This window comes from Galeopterus variegatus, unplaced genomic scaffold (genome assembly GCF_000696425.1).
Source record: "Galeopterus variegatus unplaced genomic scaffold, G_variegatus-3.0.2 Scaffold1042, whole genome shotgun sequence".
Taxonomy (NCBI): domain Eukaryota; kingdom Metazoa; phylum Chordata; class Mammalia; order Dermoptera; family Cynocephalidae; genus Galeopterus; species Galeopterus variegatus.
This window is the reverse complement of record NW_007727153.1, coordinates 269,984-288,653: the sequence shown is the minus strand read 5'-3', so window position 1 is coordinate 288,653 and position 18,670 is coordinate 269,984. Positions and strand designations below refer to the sequence as shown.

Here is an 18,670-nt window from a genome sequence, read left to right as displayed (position 1 = left end):
GCCTCTCTCATCATTAATCATTTCAGAGTTGTCCATAGTTTCTATGATATCCAGGCACAGAATTCTAAATGCTACGGTATAAAAATAAGGTCTGTAATATTACAGTTCCACCTTTCATTTGTTCTGGGTTAATAAAGTCAATCCTAAGAGAAAAACCTAAGACTGTCAAGGCCTTTATGTGATATTTCCAACTTATACTTCCCCACTATATTAGACTCTTTCATCTTATGCAGCATGCAATGGAAATTCTAAAAAGGCACAAGAAATAAAAAAAATATATCTGTTTAATGGGTAGAAAAACTTTTCTCAAATCAGGTAAAACTTCAATGTTGAAAAACCATGAAAGGGCTAAAATGAAGTACCAGGAGTAAAAACTCTTGGCAAAGATATATTTAGAAATGAAAGTGAGTAAGCAAAAATTTAATATGGCAAAAGTTATATTTGGTTAGCTTCTGTGGGGGTGGGAACACTCCCTTCCCTTTCCCAGCCCTTCTCTGTTTTCTACTCTGTTCTTTTTTTGGAGGTGTGGGGGGTTCTTTTTAGGAGACCCTTTGAGCAGAATACATAATGAATCTTTCACTTGACTGTAATGTAGGGTGCTTCTGTACAAGTATTCTCCTGTTCTTTAGGCACTAGTGAAAACTAAAAGATGGAATAGAACTATTCATTTTTAGTAAATTATTTAATTACAAATGCAACTACCGTATTTATGACTGTTATCTAAACATATTATTTGAAATGTTCTATATGACACATTACTTATTCCTAAACTAACAAATAATTATGAATTTGTATAATGCACTAAAATAAAATATTGCCTAGATTTCCTTCCCTGCCTCCATCAACTCCATCTTTAGGGGTAGGGAGTTAAAAAGAAGAATTGTAATTAAATTAGGGTAAGAACTGGTAAAGTTTGAAAGCAGCCACTTTACTCCTCTAAGGAGAGCTACTCTATTTTATCAATGAGCAATAGCAATGCCCATGCTTTTGCAGAAATACCTAATCTGGTACCAGAATGGGGAATAATATGCTTAGATACATTGTCTGGTGATATCTCCCTACACTTTTCCTGACTATAAATGTGATTCTACTCTAGCCCTAAGGATTTGAATTACATCCAGCTGAGAATTTAAAAAACAAATTATCGGGCTGAGCCCGTGGCGCACTCGGGAGAGTGCGGCGGGTTCGGATCCTATATAGGGATGGCCGGTGCGCTCACTGGCTGAGCGTGGTGCAGCCGGTCTCAAAAGGACAAAAAAAAACCAAAAAACAAATTATCGGGCTGAGCCCGTGGCGCACTCGGGAGAGTGCGGCGGGTTCGGATCCTATATAGGGATGGCCGGTGCGCTCACTGGCTGAGCGTGGTGCAGCCGGTCTCAAAAGGACAAAAAAAAACCAAAAAACAAATTATCAACTGAATATTAGTGATGATTGTTACCTTTTATTCAATTTTCACCTAAAGACCATTTTATTTATATTCCTACTGAATCAGTGTTAATTCCAGGTAGCTACCCTCAAATATTAGTCCTATAGTTCTCATATTAGAAAAGATTATTAAATATTAATGTTCTTATTAGATGACTGGAGCATCTAACTGGAAAACACTTTTTCAGTAGATTTTAGAAAATGTGTGCTTACCAAAAACATCCATACATGTACATATACATATACCTATGCATATATATTCATGCTCAAGTTGTGATAATTCATTGAGCTGAACATTTATGCTTTGGGTACTTTTTTGTGTGTATGTTATACATCAACTTAAAAAGTTAAAAAACTAGCACATAATGGAATTATTAATAGCCGTACATTTACTTACTATGACTTCCTCAGCTTGTCGAACCAGATCAGCTGTTTTTGCCTCCAATTCTGCATTTAAACGCCTTAAAGCAGAAAATAAGTTAATAAGTGGGATATACTAAAGATCTTAACAAAAATAAAAATAAACTTCAGCAATTACACATTAACAACTGACCTAATCAACAAATGCCAAAACATATACATGACATTTTTACTCTAGCAGCTATAAGAACTTAGTCCCAACCCTCCATGATTCTTCCTTCCTTGTGGTGGGAATTCAAACACTAAGTACTGGCCTTTCTGTGACCCTTACTCATCTTAAAGTGAAGTGACTTACCTGGCTAATAAACTTAGGAAGAATAAACTGAGTGAGTTCAACTCAGTTCCACTAGTCATCTTCCTGAAATTAGCCTCCCTGCAGAGAACACATATTCTAACCTTGCCTCTCAGGAGATAGGCTGTAAGCTCTGCTCTAACTAAGTGGGTGGGGAGAGGGCTGCACTGGTCTGGGGTATAGCTATGACTGAGGAGCTAAAACTGGGGTTTAGTGATTAGACCCAGTGTGGCTCATACCTCAGCTACAAACTTCAATGTCAGCTTCATCAGAAATAAGGTGATTATTTTGACCTCCACCTGACACTCCATTTTCAAAAAACTTTTTCAGTATATTTGGAATATAGCAAAAAAATAGGAATACTATTTACTTGGTCCCAGGAAGACCAAAGGCTATGAATAGCCAAAGCAATCCTGAGCAAAAAAAAAAAAAAAAAATAAAGCTGGAAGCATAACACTACCTGCCTTTAAACTATACTACAAAGTGACAGTAACCAAAACAGCATGGTACTGGTCTAAAAACAGACACACAGACCAATGGAACAGAATAAAGAATCCGGAAATCAACCCATACACCTACAGCCATCTGATCTTTGACAAAGGCTCCAAAACCACACAGTGGGGAAGAGACTGCATCTTCAGTAAATGGTGCTGAGAAAATTGGACATTCATATGTAAGGAATGAAACTAGACCCGTACTTCTCACCATATACCAAAATTAACTCAAAATGGATTAAAGAATTAAATATATCTCCTGAAACAATAAAACTCCTTAAAAAAAAACATATGGGAAACACTTCAGGAAGTAGGATTGGGTACAGACTTTATGAATATGACCCCCAAAGCACAGGCAACCAAAGGAAAAATAAACAAATGGGTTACATCAAACTAAAAAGCTTCTGCACAGCAAAAGAAACAATCAACAGAGCAAAAAGACATCCAACAGAGTGGGAGAAAATATTTGCAAAATATACATCAGACAAAGACTTAATAACCAGAATATACAAGGAACTCAAACAACTTAACAGTAAAAAAACAAGTAATGCAATTAAAAAATGGGCAAAGGAGCTGAACAGGCATTTCTCAAAGGAAGATAAATGAATGGCCAACAGACATATGAAAAAATGCTCAACATCACTCAGCATTTGGGAATTGCAAATCAAAACCACTTTGAGATAACATCTCACTCCAGTTAGGATGACTAATATTCAAAAGACTCAGAATGACAAATGCTGGCAAGGTTGCAGAGAAAGAGGAACCCTCCTACACTGTTGGTGGGACTGTAAAATGGTGCAGCCCTTATGGAAAATAATATAGAGGTTCCTCAAACAACTACAGATAGATCTACCATATGACCCAGTTATTCCACTGCTGGGCATATACCCAGGAGAATGGAAATCATCATGTCCAAGAAATACCTGCACTCCCATGTTTACTGCAGCATTATTTACGATAGCCAAGCGTTGGAACTGGCCTAAATGCCCATCATCGGATGAGTGGATAAGGAAAGTCTGGTATATCTACACAATGGAATACTACTCTCCTATAAAAAAAAATGAAATACTACTGCTTGCAGTTAACGTGGACAGACTTAGAGAAAATTATATTAAGTGGAATAAGCCAGGCACAGAAAGACAAATACTACGTTCTCACTTATTTGTGGGAGCTAATAAAAATAAATAAGTAAATAAACAAACAAACGGGAGGGGAAAGTGAATAAGACACAACAATCACAACTCCTTGACTTTGTTAAGACAGGTGAACAGATATGATGTTGATGGGAGGCGGCGGGGGGGGAGAAGGAGGGATGAAAAGGAGGAATTGATAAAGGGACACAAAAATAAACAAACTTGTATATTGATAAATTAAAATAAAATAAAAATAAATTAATAAATAAAATTGGAGGAAAAAAATAAAGGAAAAATTGCTCATAATCCTACCACCATCATCCAATAGTTTTTACTTTTAATATTCCCCTCCAATTTTCATCTACAGTATATAAAATTTTGTACTGTTTTCCCACAACAATATAGGAAGAATATGTTTATATCCATAGTCTTTATAATTAGCACCTTAAATGTTACACAATATTCTAATAAACTGCAGTAACATAATGTTCTAAACTCTGTTCTTATTCTTAGCTCGTCTCTTTTTCTCTTTTAAAGGTTAACACTATAAAAAACATCTTCAAAAGCATATAACTTTTTCCTTCTGTTGAAAGGTCACATTTCAAGACCATCTAGGCTCTTTTGAAGGTACATGAAGGAGACATGTTGAAGAACATGAGATAAAAAATGAGATATCTTGTTTGTTTTTCTTAGATGTGTGTCTCAGAAGTAACACAAACCACTTACGATCCCCACCCCCAGGAAAAAAGGAGGGGTGACAGTACCATATCCTTTCTTAAAACAGTCTTAAAAACAGTGTTTTAAGAAAATACTTTTATATTTTAGGACTACTTGGTCAAAAGAACAATATCTAAGAAAGACTTAAAGTTACATTTAAGGTGCCTTCAACTGATTTTTTTTTAAATTCCCTAACAAGAATCATGACAACTTAAACAAAAGCTACCAATCAATATAGTAGGTCAAGATGACTGAGAAGACTATTCTTCTACTACAAATAAATGGAAATGCCGGATAAAATGTAATGAAGGAAATACTGCTACGCTCAAACTCAGGCAAGGGAAATGCCCCTGGTACTAACAATAAAGCAACAATTCAGAGTGAGAGCAGTAAACAGGAACAGAAGCCAAAATAGCTTCCCAACTAGAAGTGGATGCACGTGTGAGTCATGAAGGGCTACACCTGTGAAACGCAGACTACAAAACTCTACCCATTACCTTAAGTGAACAGAAATCAAGCTCGAGCCACGGATGGAAAAGATTCTCCTGTGAGTAATTAGAACACACAGGAGTGAAGCCCAAATTCTTCTTATCCAGATGGTACAGGGACACTATGCCAAAACTTTAATATAGTTGAGAAAGCTGGCCTGGAATTAGGGAAAACTTTAAGCTAGTACAGGTAAAATTCAAAACTACCCTATAGGGACATTTACTCATCTAGAATATATGGGACTTTCTCAGAAAGCAAACCCTGCTAAAGGGTACTTCAAAGAGTTCATGGAAAAACAGAATTAAAAAATAATACAAATCTTTCCATGAACTCTTTCCATGAACTCCTCATGACTTCAGAAAGATAACAAATTGCATAAGGAAACAAGCCACTAAAAGGGAGAATCAGCAGTTGCAAGAAAAGGAAAAAGTTGTACCGTAAGAACTAGAGATAATAAAACAATCTGAAAAAGATGTTTAAATTAGCATTTTTTAATTTGAAAAAAAAAGCAAGAATAGAAACCATTAGGCAAGACCCAGATATTATTACAAAAGAACACTGAATTCGAAAAGGACCATATGGAAATTACATAAATGAAAAAGTCATTGAAATTAAAAATTCAATGGCTATGTTGAACAATAGAATGGACTGAAGAGGGAATGAATTAGAAGATATACATGAGGAAATCACCTACAAGGAAGTCCAGAGAAACACAGGGATAAAAACACAAAAAAGAGGCTAACATCTATTCCTTCTTATAGAAGTTGCAGAAGGAAATCTCAGAGAGAAGGAGGGAATGCCAACATTTGAAGAGATAAGGCTGAGAATTTTCCAAATTGAAGAAAGACATGGATCCAAAGCAGAACAAAAAAAAAAAGAAAATCCACACTGTACACATCATAGTGAAACTGCAGAACTTTAAAGATAAAGAAAATACTCTTTAAACTACAAAATCATTATTTTAAAAGAACACAGAAAAATAGTCTACCAGCATAATTGTCTAAAAAGCTGACAGCAGATAGTTCATTAATGTCTCTAGATGCCAATAGACAATGAAAGGGTATCTTCAATGGACTGGGGGTGGGGGGCGGTTGTGCCATGTAGAATTCTATGTTCAGATAAATGAACATAAGTGCAAAGTAACAAAATTTTCAGAAAAGACTGGAGAGTTTAAAACTCAGATTTTCACAGAAAATAATGAAAGGTCTATACTTCAGAAGGAGGAAAATGAACCTGAAAAAATGAATATTGAAGAACAAGATATCAGAAAACATGATAAATCTAAATTAGTACATACTATAAAAATAACATTGATTACCTGGGTGTGGGTGTATTAAAAACAAATAAGTCTCATCTAACTTGAAAAACAGAGAAAAACCAAGTTCAAGCATTCTAAGATCTTTCTAAACCAGAAAAAGAAAAGTGAAGACATAATGAAAACTCATTCAATCCAACGGAAGGACAGAAAAGAACCAAAGAAAAGACATAGTAAATAGAAAACACAAAAAATAAGATGGCTAAGACAACTGTAAAGTAGTAAACGTAATAATGTGAATAAATTAAATTCATTTACTAAAAGGCAGAAATTATCAGACTGGTTATAAAGGAATGCTCTTAAAGCTGAACAACCTAAAAGTCTGAAAATAGATTTAAAAAACAGACACTACATAGTAATAAAAGGAATCAAGAAGATTTAAATAAATCAAATAATATAGCCCCCCCTAAAAAGAGACACAATTATAAGAAGAAATTTATTTTAAAAAACTACAATTATAACTGATGATTTTAATATACTTCTAGCAGAAACCAACAGAGCTAGTAAAAAAAAATTTTTTTTAAGCAAGATACTGATGTCATGGATGACAAAATTAATTATCTTAATCTAACAGATTAGCCAAGAAATAGTAATGTACTCTCTATCAAAGAACAAATAGAACAGTCACAAAAAATTGAACATGTACTTGGCCACAAATAAGTCTCAATACATTTTCAAAAATAAGTATCATATACATTCTCAGACCACAGTGCAATTAAAAATAAATTTAAAAATAACAAAAGCGGGCCGGCCCAGTGGCGAACTGGAGAGTGCGCCGCTTGGAAGTGCGGCGGTGCTCCCGCCGAGGGTTCGGATCCCATGTGGAGACCGGTTCCCGCTTGCTGGCTGAGCGCGGTGCGGGCGCAACACCGAGGGCTGCGATCCCGTTGCCAGTCCCCAGTACGGGCGCGACACCGAGGGTTGCGATCCCGTTACCAGTCAGTAAAAAAAAGACAAAAAGGAAAAAAAATTTAAAAAATTTAAAAAATAAAAAATAAATAACAAAAGCAAAACTAGTAAACAACACTGTATGCTTTGGAAATAAAAACCACATTCCTAAATAATCACTATGAAAATCATAAAATATTTAGAACTAAAAAACCACAGAAGAAATATATATCAAAACAGATTCTGGAATACAGTTAAGCTATAGATGGAGAATTTATAGACTTATATGTATTTATTAATAAGAAAAATAAAACAAATGAGCTCAAGAAACAAACTCACCACAATTAGAAGAGGTACTTTTTATCTCTTTATTTCTATAGACTAATGAAATAAACACATAGATTAGCAAGAAAACAAAGCTAATTCTCTGAAAAGACCAATAAAATAGATAAATCTCCCAGCAAAATAGAAAAAAACAAAAATAAACAATTTTGGAACGCTTCCAAAAGAAGGGGTGTATATGGTAACAGATGCAGTCAAGGTTTAAAATGTAAGAGCGTAGAGTAAATATGCTAATATTTTATTTTATTTTTAAGTTGAACGTGTAGATTTTTTTTTTTAGCTGGGAAATTTTTTTACTTTTATTTTGTTTTTTATTAGTATATTCATTGTTACAAATCATACTTACTCTTTATGTCTCTTATCCAATCTCTCCCCTTCCCACTCCCCTCCCCCTCCCCCATCCCTTCTCCCCTTCCCCTTCCCCCCGCCCCATAACCATAGATTTGTTCTCTCCATCTGATAGATTAACTGTTTCTATGTTGGTTTGTTGCCTAGATGACCTGTCCAGTACTGAGACAGGTGTGATCAAGTCCTCCCCAATTATCGTAAATCAGATGCTTCTTCTATTACTCTGGAGTGTGCTTTGTGGAGAGAGGGGACCTTTTTTTTTTTGGGGGGGGGGGTCTCCACTGGTGCTTCTCATTGTGTCAATGAAGTTGAGAGCCTGGCGTGCCACGGTGGCCGTGACTGCTGCTATAGGGACTGACCGCAAATGGCCGCCATGGCAATTGCAGTGGCTATGGAGGGCTACCCATGTGCAAATGATGTTTCTAGTGTCTCTCTACTTGGTTGTGGCTGGGTTCAGCTTCCCCCTGTGCCACACCTCAGGGCAGGGACTTGGGGCTTTATGCTAATATTTCTAAATGTATATGAAATAATCACTTCTCTAGAAAACCATCAATAACAAAAATTTACTCTAGAAGTAATAATACATCTAAATAGATGAATAATCATTAAATTCATAGGCAAAGAGAATTCCCTTGACAAAAAAACACCAGACTCTGACAGTTTCACAATTTTAATCAAAGGGCGGATAATCCCTGATTATAAAATGCTTCCAAGAACAGGAAAAAATAAATAAAAAGGAAAACTACTCAGCTTATTGCATATGACTAGAATGATACTAATATCAAAATCGAAAAGGAAAAGTACCAGAAAAAAAGCATAATACTAATCTCACTTTCATTCATACATCCAAAACAAACATAAAATTATAGCAACCAAATCCAGCAGTCTGTAAAGGAAAACAAGAAACCTGCCTTTGTAGTTTAGTTTGTTAAAACATTAAAGGGAGAAAAACATATCACCTGAATTAATTCTGGGGAAAAAAAGTTTTGATAGATTTAACACTCATTCAAATTAGGAATTGGGGAACAACTTTAAACCTGATGAGAGCAATTTACCAAAACCCCAGAACAAACCTCAAATGTGGTGATAAATTATTAAAAGTGAGCTCCTCAGACACACAAATGGCCAACAGGTACATGAAAAATGCTCAGCATCACTAACCATTAGAGAAATGTAAATCAAAACCACGTTGAGATATCATCTCACCCCAATTAGACTGGCCATTATTAAAAAGACCAAGAATAATAAATGCTGGCGAGGATGCAGGGAAAGGGGAACTCTTCTACACTGTTGGTGGGACTGTAAATTAGTACAGCCATTATGGAAAACAGTATGGAGGATTCTCTAACAACTACAAACAACCACAGACAGAACTACCGTTATGATCTAGCAATCCCAGTACTGGGTATATACCCAGAGGAATAGAAATCATCATACTGAAGGGATACCTGCACTCCTGCATTCATCACAGCTCTACTTACAGTAGCCAAACTATGGAACCAACCTAAACATCCACTGATGGACAACTGGATAAGGAGAATGTGGTATATATACACAATGGAATACTACTCAGCCATAAAAAAGAATGAAATTCTGCCACTTGCAGCAACATGGATGAGGCTGGAGAAAATTATGTTAAGTGAAATAAGCCGGACACAGAAAGAGAAATACCACATGTTATCACTCATAACTGGCAGGGGGGGGCGGGAAAGGAAGAAGGGAAGAAGGAAGGGAGGGAGGATGGGAGGAAGAGGAAAGAGGAGGAGGAAGGAAGAGAAGGAAGGGAGGGAAGGAAGAAAAGGAAGGAAGGAAGGAAGGAAGGGAAAGGATGGAAGGCAGGAAGGAAGGAAGAGAAAAAAGGAAGGGAAGGAAGAGAAGGAAGGAAGAGAAGGAAGGAAGAGAAGGAAGGAAGAGAAGGAAGTAAGGAAAAGAAAAGACCACAGTAGTGCATTGAACTTTCAGAAGGAGAGAACAAACCTAAGGATATTAGTGATGAGGGGGAGTTGGGAAGTGATAGGTCGGGTGGAGGGCATGGGGAAGGATTACGATTTGCAATGATGGATATATTAATTAAAATTAAAAAGTGGGCTCCTCAAAATAATAACTGTTTTAGTCCATTTTGTGTTGCTATAACAGAATTACCTGAGACTGGGTAATTTATAAAGAAGAGAGGTTTATTTGGCTTACGATTCTGGGACAGCTGTGTCTGGTAGGGGCCTCAGGCTGCTTCTACTCATGGTGGAAAGTGACAGGCAGCTGGCGGATACAAGCAGATCACATGGAGAGAGGAAGCAAGAGAGAGAGAGAAGGTGCCAGGGTCTTTTTAAGCAATGAGCTCTCACCGGCCCTAATAGAGCGAGAACTCACTCATTAATCCCCCCTCCCCCATTCATGAGGGATCCGCCCCCATGACTCAATCAGTTTCCAACACTGCCACATTGGAGATCAAATTTCCACATGAGTTTTGGTGGGGACAACACATCCAAACTCCATCAATAACCAAGCTCACTATCACTTCTCCTATTCTATATTGATAAAGACGATGTATGAGAAATTATAAAGGAACAAAACTATCATAATTTGCAGATGATAGTTTTCAATAAAAAACTATGACCGTCTTCATCAAAAATCCAAAGAACTCTGCAGAATGAATGAGACTGCAGCAGGGCTGAATATCTGGGTCTACACAAATATAGATGTAGCATCAACATTTAAAAATCAATAATGTTCCTATACATATAGTCAATTAGAAAATGTAACAGAAAAAAAAGCCACTCATTATATCAATAAAAACTATGTGACACCTTAAAATAAATAATATATGCAAGACTTTTATGTAATAAAACAATAAAATATTATTAAAGGACCAAAAAAAAAAAAACAAATCCCTGTGTAAATGTAGATGTTATCATGTTCGCAGAAGGGAAGAGTCAATAGCATAAAGATGTCAGCTGTCTGCAAATTAATTTATAAATCCAGTGTAATTGGGATTTATGGATGGACTTGCCCTACCTGTTATCATGTAATCTTGTTGTTTAGTTCTCTGGTTTTCTGAAGCTTGGAAAATCTATTGACTTGAGTGGTTAGCATGTTCCTTAGTCTAGCCTCTCAAATAGTGATTATTTCCTCCAACTAACTGACATGAGATGAACTGCAGAAGATTCTCTGTTGAGGTCCCTGGAAAGTACTGTGTCTGCTGATTGAAGAGATATCCCAATATGCTTAATACTAAAACAAGAGGTGGCAAAATAGATACATATATTATGAACTCATATTCTTGTCTAGAGGGATAGCCAGACATTTTACTCTGCATGGCACAGAAGTGCTATAGAAGAATTTAGGCAGGGCCAGGGAATTACTCTGTTCACATGTCTCAGATCTGCACACCTAAGAGTACAGATAACAGAACAAGTAATAACTGGCCACCCTTACCAAAAAACCATTCCTGCTAGAATAGATCTCGCAGAGTTCTGACTGTATGCAGGACTATATCCCTAACGACACATCAGAGCCAGGTGCAAAATAAACTCCCAAATAACTAAACAAATTAAGCTAATGAATGCAGGCATTTAATACTATCTGGTGAATGGTAATGCAAACAATTGTTTTGGTTCAGGCACAGCTGATACAACTGTATACAGACAACAGATTCAGCTGTTTAAGTACACTCCTGAACTGGGATTATAGGCGCATTTGATCAGAGAGATGAGGATGATTATCTTCCTACATGTTGTGGTAAATTGGCTTGTGTCTAGTTTATTTAAAAAGAGTATATTTCAGTTTTAATTTTTAAAAATGCTTTAAATATAGATAATATAGTAACTCTAAGTTTAACCCTCTGAGAAACTGCCAGAATGTTTTCCAAATTTCAAATTAGTTATTTTATTTTAAATTTAAAAGGTCGTTTTAAAAATAAATTTTGTAAGCGCATATAAAATGGCAAATAAAACAGACATGGTCTCTGCCCTTGTGGAACTTAACAGTCCAGTGGAGGAGACAGACATTAAAAAGATAAACTAACAAATGAATGTACTGTAACAAATTATGCTAATTGCAAAGAAAAATTAGTAAGGATTAAAAAAGAACAACAGGGGGGCCTACGTGCAAGGTCAACGAAGGCCACTTTGGGCATTTACAGGTAGAAGGCATGTGTGAGTGTCCTCAAGGAAAGAGAAGTAAAAGGCCAATGAGGCTGGAGAGTTTCAGGCAAAAAAGGAGAGGGCCCAAGACCAAATAAAAGGGTAAGCGGGAGCCAGATCTGTCAGAACTCTTAAAGTGCAACAAGAAGCCACTGCAGAGTTTTAAGCAAAAGAATGACATGATCAAACTAAAAGATTACTCTAGCTGCCGTGTGAAACTAGGAGATGAGGAGTGGGAGGGGCCAAGAATGAAAGCACGTGTTGTCAGGACAATTGTAATTGCACTGAGAACAGATAAGGAAGGGAAATTCTAACGCCACCAAATGTGAATGGTGACTCCAGCCGCACTGAGAAACGTGCTTTCAACTTAGAAACCACGCCTAAAATAAATTTACATAACGCAAACTCCAGGAACTTGAAATTAAGCTAAATACCCTAAACTAGAACCTGAAATATTCGTGGCAATTCCTGCTATCCAAATCATTTTCAATAGTATCATCTGGCCGACGAACATGATGGGGCTAAATTTTCGCCCCTTTTAAATACCTTCTAAGACGCAGACGAGCTACTCAGATGAAAGAAAAGATAAAGGACAGGTGAGCGGGAAGATGGGAAGGGAATGCTGGACAATGAGTGGGCCCGAAGATCCAGCCAGTCTCCAGGAAAAGTACTTGTAAGCAGCCTCGTTTAGACGAAAGAAAGACGGAAAAGCCCAACTGCAGAATTTCTTACTTATATTCTTCCTCCCTGGCAAGGAGGTCCCGTCGAGGTGTAGCAGGCTGCTGGACGCGTGCCGGTAGCGGAGTCCCTGGAACTCTGCGTCTCTGTAAAAGAAGCAGAGATTTTCAGACCCGAAGTTCAAGGAACTTCGGCCTCCTTGTCTCCCGGAGCCCAGTCACTACCCAGGAGTCTGAGTGGAACTGACCCTCACATCAAGACCTCGCCCCGCCATCTTTTGCTACTGCAAAGCGGTTACCGAGGCAACGACGCATATTCCCGCGAGAGTTCCCACATCCCGGGTAGCCTCCAGCCCGCCACAGACTCTTCCCACTCCCGGGCCTGGGCGGGGCCGCTGCTCTGCCTCTTGCTGGGGACCAACCTCTGATGCTCCCTGCACTGCCGCGGGAACCCAGGAAGCCGGCCTAGAGCTCTGACTTTTAGCCGCTATAAATTCTCAACTTGGGTGTGAAGGAGTTTCAACCAAGGAAGGCGGATGCTTTTCCAATACGCAATGGAAAGCAAGATCGTAAAGCCCCTGCTCTGCGCACCCCGTTTAAACGAACTCTTCAGTGGAATTATAAAGTTCTGATTTCTAACGTTTACTTACAGCATACATGGTTAAGAGCTCAGGCTCTCAAGTCAGCCTAAATTCGTATAACTGGCTCTGCCACTTACTGGTTATATGTCCTTAGGCAAATCATTCTGTATCTTGGCTACTTCATCTGTAAAATAGGAGTAAGGGTTGTGCCCACTTCACAGTTACTATGAGGAGTAAATGAACTCGTGTTTAGGATCATGTCTGGAACCCAGTAAGCAGTCAGTAATTCCAGCGGTTTTAGAAAAAAATTTACAGCCCAGAAATAAGCTTTCACATTTATGGTCAATGTGAAGGTTTTTTGGGTTATTTGTCTATTTTTAAATTTTAATAGTTCTTTATGTATTCTAGATACAAGCTTCCTATCAGATATAAAATTTGCAAAATTTTCCTCCATTCCTGTGGTTCGTCATTTTACTTCATTTATGGTATCTTTTTATACAAAAAGTTTTTAACTTCAGCAAGGGTGCCAAGATCATTCAATGGAGAAAGAATAGTCTTCAACGAAAGAATGCAGTTAGACCCTTACCTCACACCATGCACAAAAATTAATTCAAAATGGATCAAAGACCTAAACTTAAGAATTAAAACTCTAAAGCTCTTCAAAGAAACCGTAGGTGTAAACCTTCATGACCTTGAATTGGGTAATGGATTCTTAGACATAGCACCAAAATGCATAAGTGACAAAAGAAAAATAGATAAACTGGACATTATCAAAGTTAAAAACTTTTTGTATCAAAAGATACCATATGGGCCGGCCCGGTGGCACACTGGAGAGTGCGCCGCTTGGGAGCGTGGCGGCGCTCCCGCCGAGGGTTCGGATCCGGAGACGGGTTCCGCTCACTGGCTGAGCGCAGTGCGGGCCCAACACCGAGGGTTGCAATCCCGTTACCGGTCAGTAAAAAAGACAAAAAGGAAAAAAAAAAAGATACCATAAATGAAGTAAAATGACGAACCACAGGAACAGAGGGAAAACTTGCAAATTATATATCTGATAGGAGACTTGTGTCTAGAATATATAAAGAACTATTAAAATTTAAAAACAAAAAGACAAATAACCCAAGTAAAAAATAGGCAGAGTCTTAAATAGGAATTTCTCCAAAGAAGATACACAAATAACCAAAAAGCACATGAAAAAATGCTCAATATCATTAGTCTTCAGGAAAATGTAAATTAAAAGCACAATGAGATACCACTTCACACTCACCGGAGTGATCGTAATCAAAAGGACAGACAATAACAAGTATAGGGAAGGACGTGGAGACATTTGAACCCTCACACACTGTTAGTGGGAATGTAAAAATTGTGCAGCCACTGTGGAAAACAGTTCTAGTAATTTCTCAAAAGTTTATGCATAATGTTATCACACGATCCAGCCACCCACTCTTAGGTATATACCCAAGAGAAATACAAAAACACAAAAAGTTATGCACCGATGTTTATAACAGCATTATTCATAATAGCCAAAAGATGAAAACAACCCAAATGGTCATCAACTGATTAGTGGCTAAATAAACAGTGGTATATTATACAATGGAATATTTTATGCAGCAACAAAAAGAAGAAAGTACTGATACATACTACAATATGGATGAGCCTTGAAAACATTAGACTAAGAAAAAGAAGCCATTCACAAAGGACCACATCTTATATAATTCCAATCACAAAGAACCACATACTATATGTTTCCATTCTAATATAACCACACATTATATAAATGTCCAGAACAGGCAAACCTGTACAGACAGAAAGTAGATTAGTGGTTGACTAGGCCTGGCAGATGATGGGTATGTTACACCAGCCCATCAACTGAGTGACCTGAAAGGCTGCTAGTTTTGAGTGGGGCCCAGAATAGAAGAAGGCTCTGCAACAGGTTCAGGCTGCTGTGCAAGCTTCTCTGTCCCTTGGGCCATATGATCCTAGAGACCCAATGGTCCTTGAGGTGTCAGTAGCAGATAGGCATGCTGTTTGGAGCCTTTGGCAGGCCCCATAGGTTAATAACAGTGGAGACCATTAGAATTTTGGAACAAGGCCCTGCCATCATAACTAGTCTCCTTTTAAGAACCAGCTCTTGGCTTCCTACTGTGCCTTAGTAGAAACTGAATGCTTGACTATGGTTCACCAAGTTACCATGTGACCTGAGTTGCTCATCATGAACTGGGTGTTATCTGACCCAGCATGCCATAAGGTTGGGCATGCACAGCAGCACTCAATCATCAAATGGAAGTGGTATATACATGATCGTGCCCGAGCAGGTCCTGAAGGCACAAGTAAATTACATGAAGTGACCCAAGTGCCCCTGGTTCCTACTTCTGCTAAACTGCCTTCTCTGCCCCAGCCTACACCTATAGCCTCATGCAGAGTTCCCTACGATCAGTTGACAGAGGAAGAGAAGACTAGGGCCTGGTTTACAGATGGTTCCACAAGATATGCAGGAACGACCCAGAAGTGGACAGCTGGGGCACAACTTTCCGGGACTTCCCTGAAGGACAGTGGTGAGGGGAAATCTTCTCAATGGGCAGAACTTCGGGCGTGCATCTGCTTGTAGACTTTGCTTGGAAGGAGAAATGGCCAGATGTGTGATTATATACTAATTCATGGGCTATAGCCAATGGTTTGGCCAGATGGTCAGGGACTTGGAAGGAACATGATTAGAAAACTGGTGAGAAGGAAATTCGGGGGAGAGATATGTGGATAGATCTTTCTGAGTGGGAAAAGGATGTGAAGATATTTATTTCCCATGTGAATGCCCATCAAAAGGTAACCTCAGCAGAGGAGGACTTTAATAATCAGGTGGATAGGATGACCTGTTCTGTGGATACTAATCAGCCTCTTTCTCCAGCCATATGTGTCATCATCCAGTGGGCTCATGAACAAAGTGGCCCAGCAGCAGGGAAGGAGGTTATGTATGTGATATGGTGACACTCACTAAGGCCAACCTGGCTATGGCAACCTCTGAATCCCCAATCTGCCAGCAGCAGAGGCCAACACTGTGCCCTCAATATGGCATCATTTCCCAAGGTGACCAGACAGCTACCCAGTGGCAGGTTGCTTACATTGGACCATTTCCATCATAGAAGGGGCAGTGTTTTGTCCTAACTGGGATAGACACTTATTCTGGATATGGATTTGCCTTTCCAACACGAAATACTTCTGCCAAAACTACCATCCATGGACTCACCAAATGTCTTATTCACCATAATGGATTCCACATAGCATTGCTTCTGACCAAAGAACTCACTTCACAGCCAAAGTGTGGCAATGGGCCGATGCTCATGGAATTCACTGGTCTTACCATGTTCCCCATCATCCTGAAGCAGCTGGTCTGATAGAATGGTGGAATGACCTTTTGAAGTCACAGTTACAACACCAGCTAGGTGGCAATACCCTACAGAGCTGGGGCAAGGTTCTCCAGAAGGCTGTATATGCTCTAAATCAGCACCCAATATATGGTACTGTTTCTCCCATAGCCAGGATTCACGGGCCCAGGAATTAAGGGGTGAAAGTGAAAGTGGCACCACTCATCATTATTCCTAGTGGCCCACTAGCAAAATTTTTTCTTCCTGTCCCTGTGACTTCATGCACTGCTGGTCTAGAGGTCTTGGTTCCAGAGGGAGGAATGCTTCCATCAGGAGACACAAAAACGATCCCATTGAACTAGAAGTTGAGGCTGCCACTTGGCCACTTTGGGTTCCTCTTCCCTCTGAGTCAACAGGCTAAGAAAGGAGTTATGGTGTTGGCTGGGGAGATTGACCCAGACTATCAAGGGGAAGTTGGACTACTGCTTCACAGTAGGGGTAAGGAAGATTATGTCTGGAATACAGGAGATCCCTTAGGGTGTCTCTTAGTACTACCATGCCCTGTGATTAAGGCCAATGGAAAATTAAATCAACCATATCCAGGCAAGACTACAAATGGCCCGGACTCTTCAGAGATGAAGAGGACAGGGATCACTCTGCCGAGTAAAGAACATGACCAGCTGAGGTGCTCACTGAAGGCAAAGGGAATACAGGATGGATAGTAGATGAAGGTAGTTATAGAGGAATGACAGCCAAGCTGGGGCTGCTAGAGCTTAGGGGAAGAGGAGGAGAGACCTATGGAGTTCATGAAGGCAGGAGAAGCCACAATGAGAGAAAGAAAGGATCGCTCCCACCATTTCAAGACCCAACTGCTTCAAGTCTGGAGCTGGTGAGCACATGGAGCGAGAGCTGGAAAAAGCCACAGCTGTGCCCTTTGGATGAAGTTGCTTGGAGGCGGCAAGGGAGAAGAGGGCCTTGGTGGCACTGAGGCCAGCAAGATGACTAACAGGGTTCCCATGGGCCCACATAGGAGTGAGGAGCCACGACAACAGAAAATAAGGAGCCACTCAGAGGCTGGTGAGTCATTGCAAGGGACTGGAGCATGGCCCATCCTATGGGAAGTGTTTGGATCATGGGTGGTGGGGGAGACAGGCCCACCAGGGGAACAAGGGGCACAGCAAGGACAGCTGACTGCCCCCCTCCAGTCAGCACATGACAACTCAGTGGAAACTGGTCAGAAATATAGAACTGCAGGGGATGCAGTTTGCTGAAAAGACTCAGGCTCAGACCAGAGTTTCCACACAACCCAGATGCACCAGACCTCACTAGACCCCCCCCAAAAAAAGAAATACTTACAAGGTCAACAGTTAAAACCTGAGCTGCACAAAAAACCTTCTCCAGGGAATCAGCAGCAAAGCAGCAATTTAGCTCAACCACAGAGCTCAAGTGCTGGTCCCAACAGGAAGTTCCTCCATTTTAGAAGTAAGCAGAGGACAACAAATTAGTTCTGGTGCAGAGTTTATGTGGTGGGAACAGCAAATAATACAACACAGAACTGAAAGAAAAAGCAAAATACCCACAGATCAGAAACAAAGTTTCATATTAACTAGTAAAAGTCTAACACTGCCAAACAACACTTACAAAACCTAGAAGAACCAGAAGCCTCCTGGGCTCCCAAGCCAGGGAGGGGGGAGGGCTGTGGGCCACAGCCACGCCCCCCCCACACCGACAACCATACCCAGCCCAGCAATGAACACCAGGCCACTGCCAGAAGAGCCCTAGGCTCCCAAGCCAGGCAGTGAGGGGCTGAGAACCTCTGGCACAGCACCACAATGTCAGCAACCAGCCCAGTGATGACTACCGAGCTGCTTCCAATAGCGCCCCAGGCTCCAGAGCTGGGGCGGTGGGGGACTGATGGCCTCAGCCACCACCCCCAACATCCACAATCAGCCCAGCAATGACCACTGAGCTGCCACTGTTAGCAGCCCAGGCTCCTGAGCTGGGTGGTGGGGGGCCTTGGGCCTTGCCCTTGACACCTGCAACCAGCCCAGTGA

General features: G+C 39.7%; 1 protein-coding gene across 1 annotated transcript in view; it reads right to left on the bottom strand.

Moving 5' to 3' along the window:
- Positions 1 to 12,954, bottom strand: part of TEX9 (testis expressed 9) — a 51,254-nt gene extending 38,300 nt beyond the window's left edge. Inside the window, exons 1-3 of the mRNA XM_008574414.1 lie at positions 12,928 to 12,954; positions 12,735 to 12,826; positions 1,823 to 1,886 (exon numbers count right to left, since the gene is read on the bottom strand). Coding sequence (XP_008572636.1) covers positions 1,823 to 1,886; positions 12,735 to 12,826; positions 12,928 to 12,954 — 183 coding nt within the window. The remainder of the gene's footprint in view (positions 1 to 1,822; positions 1,887 to 12,734; positions 12,827 to 12,927) is intronic.
- Positions 12,955 to 18,670: the final 5,716 nt, after the last annotated feature.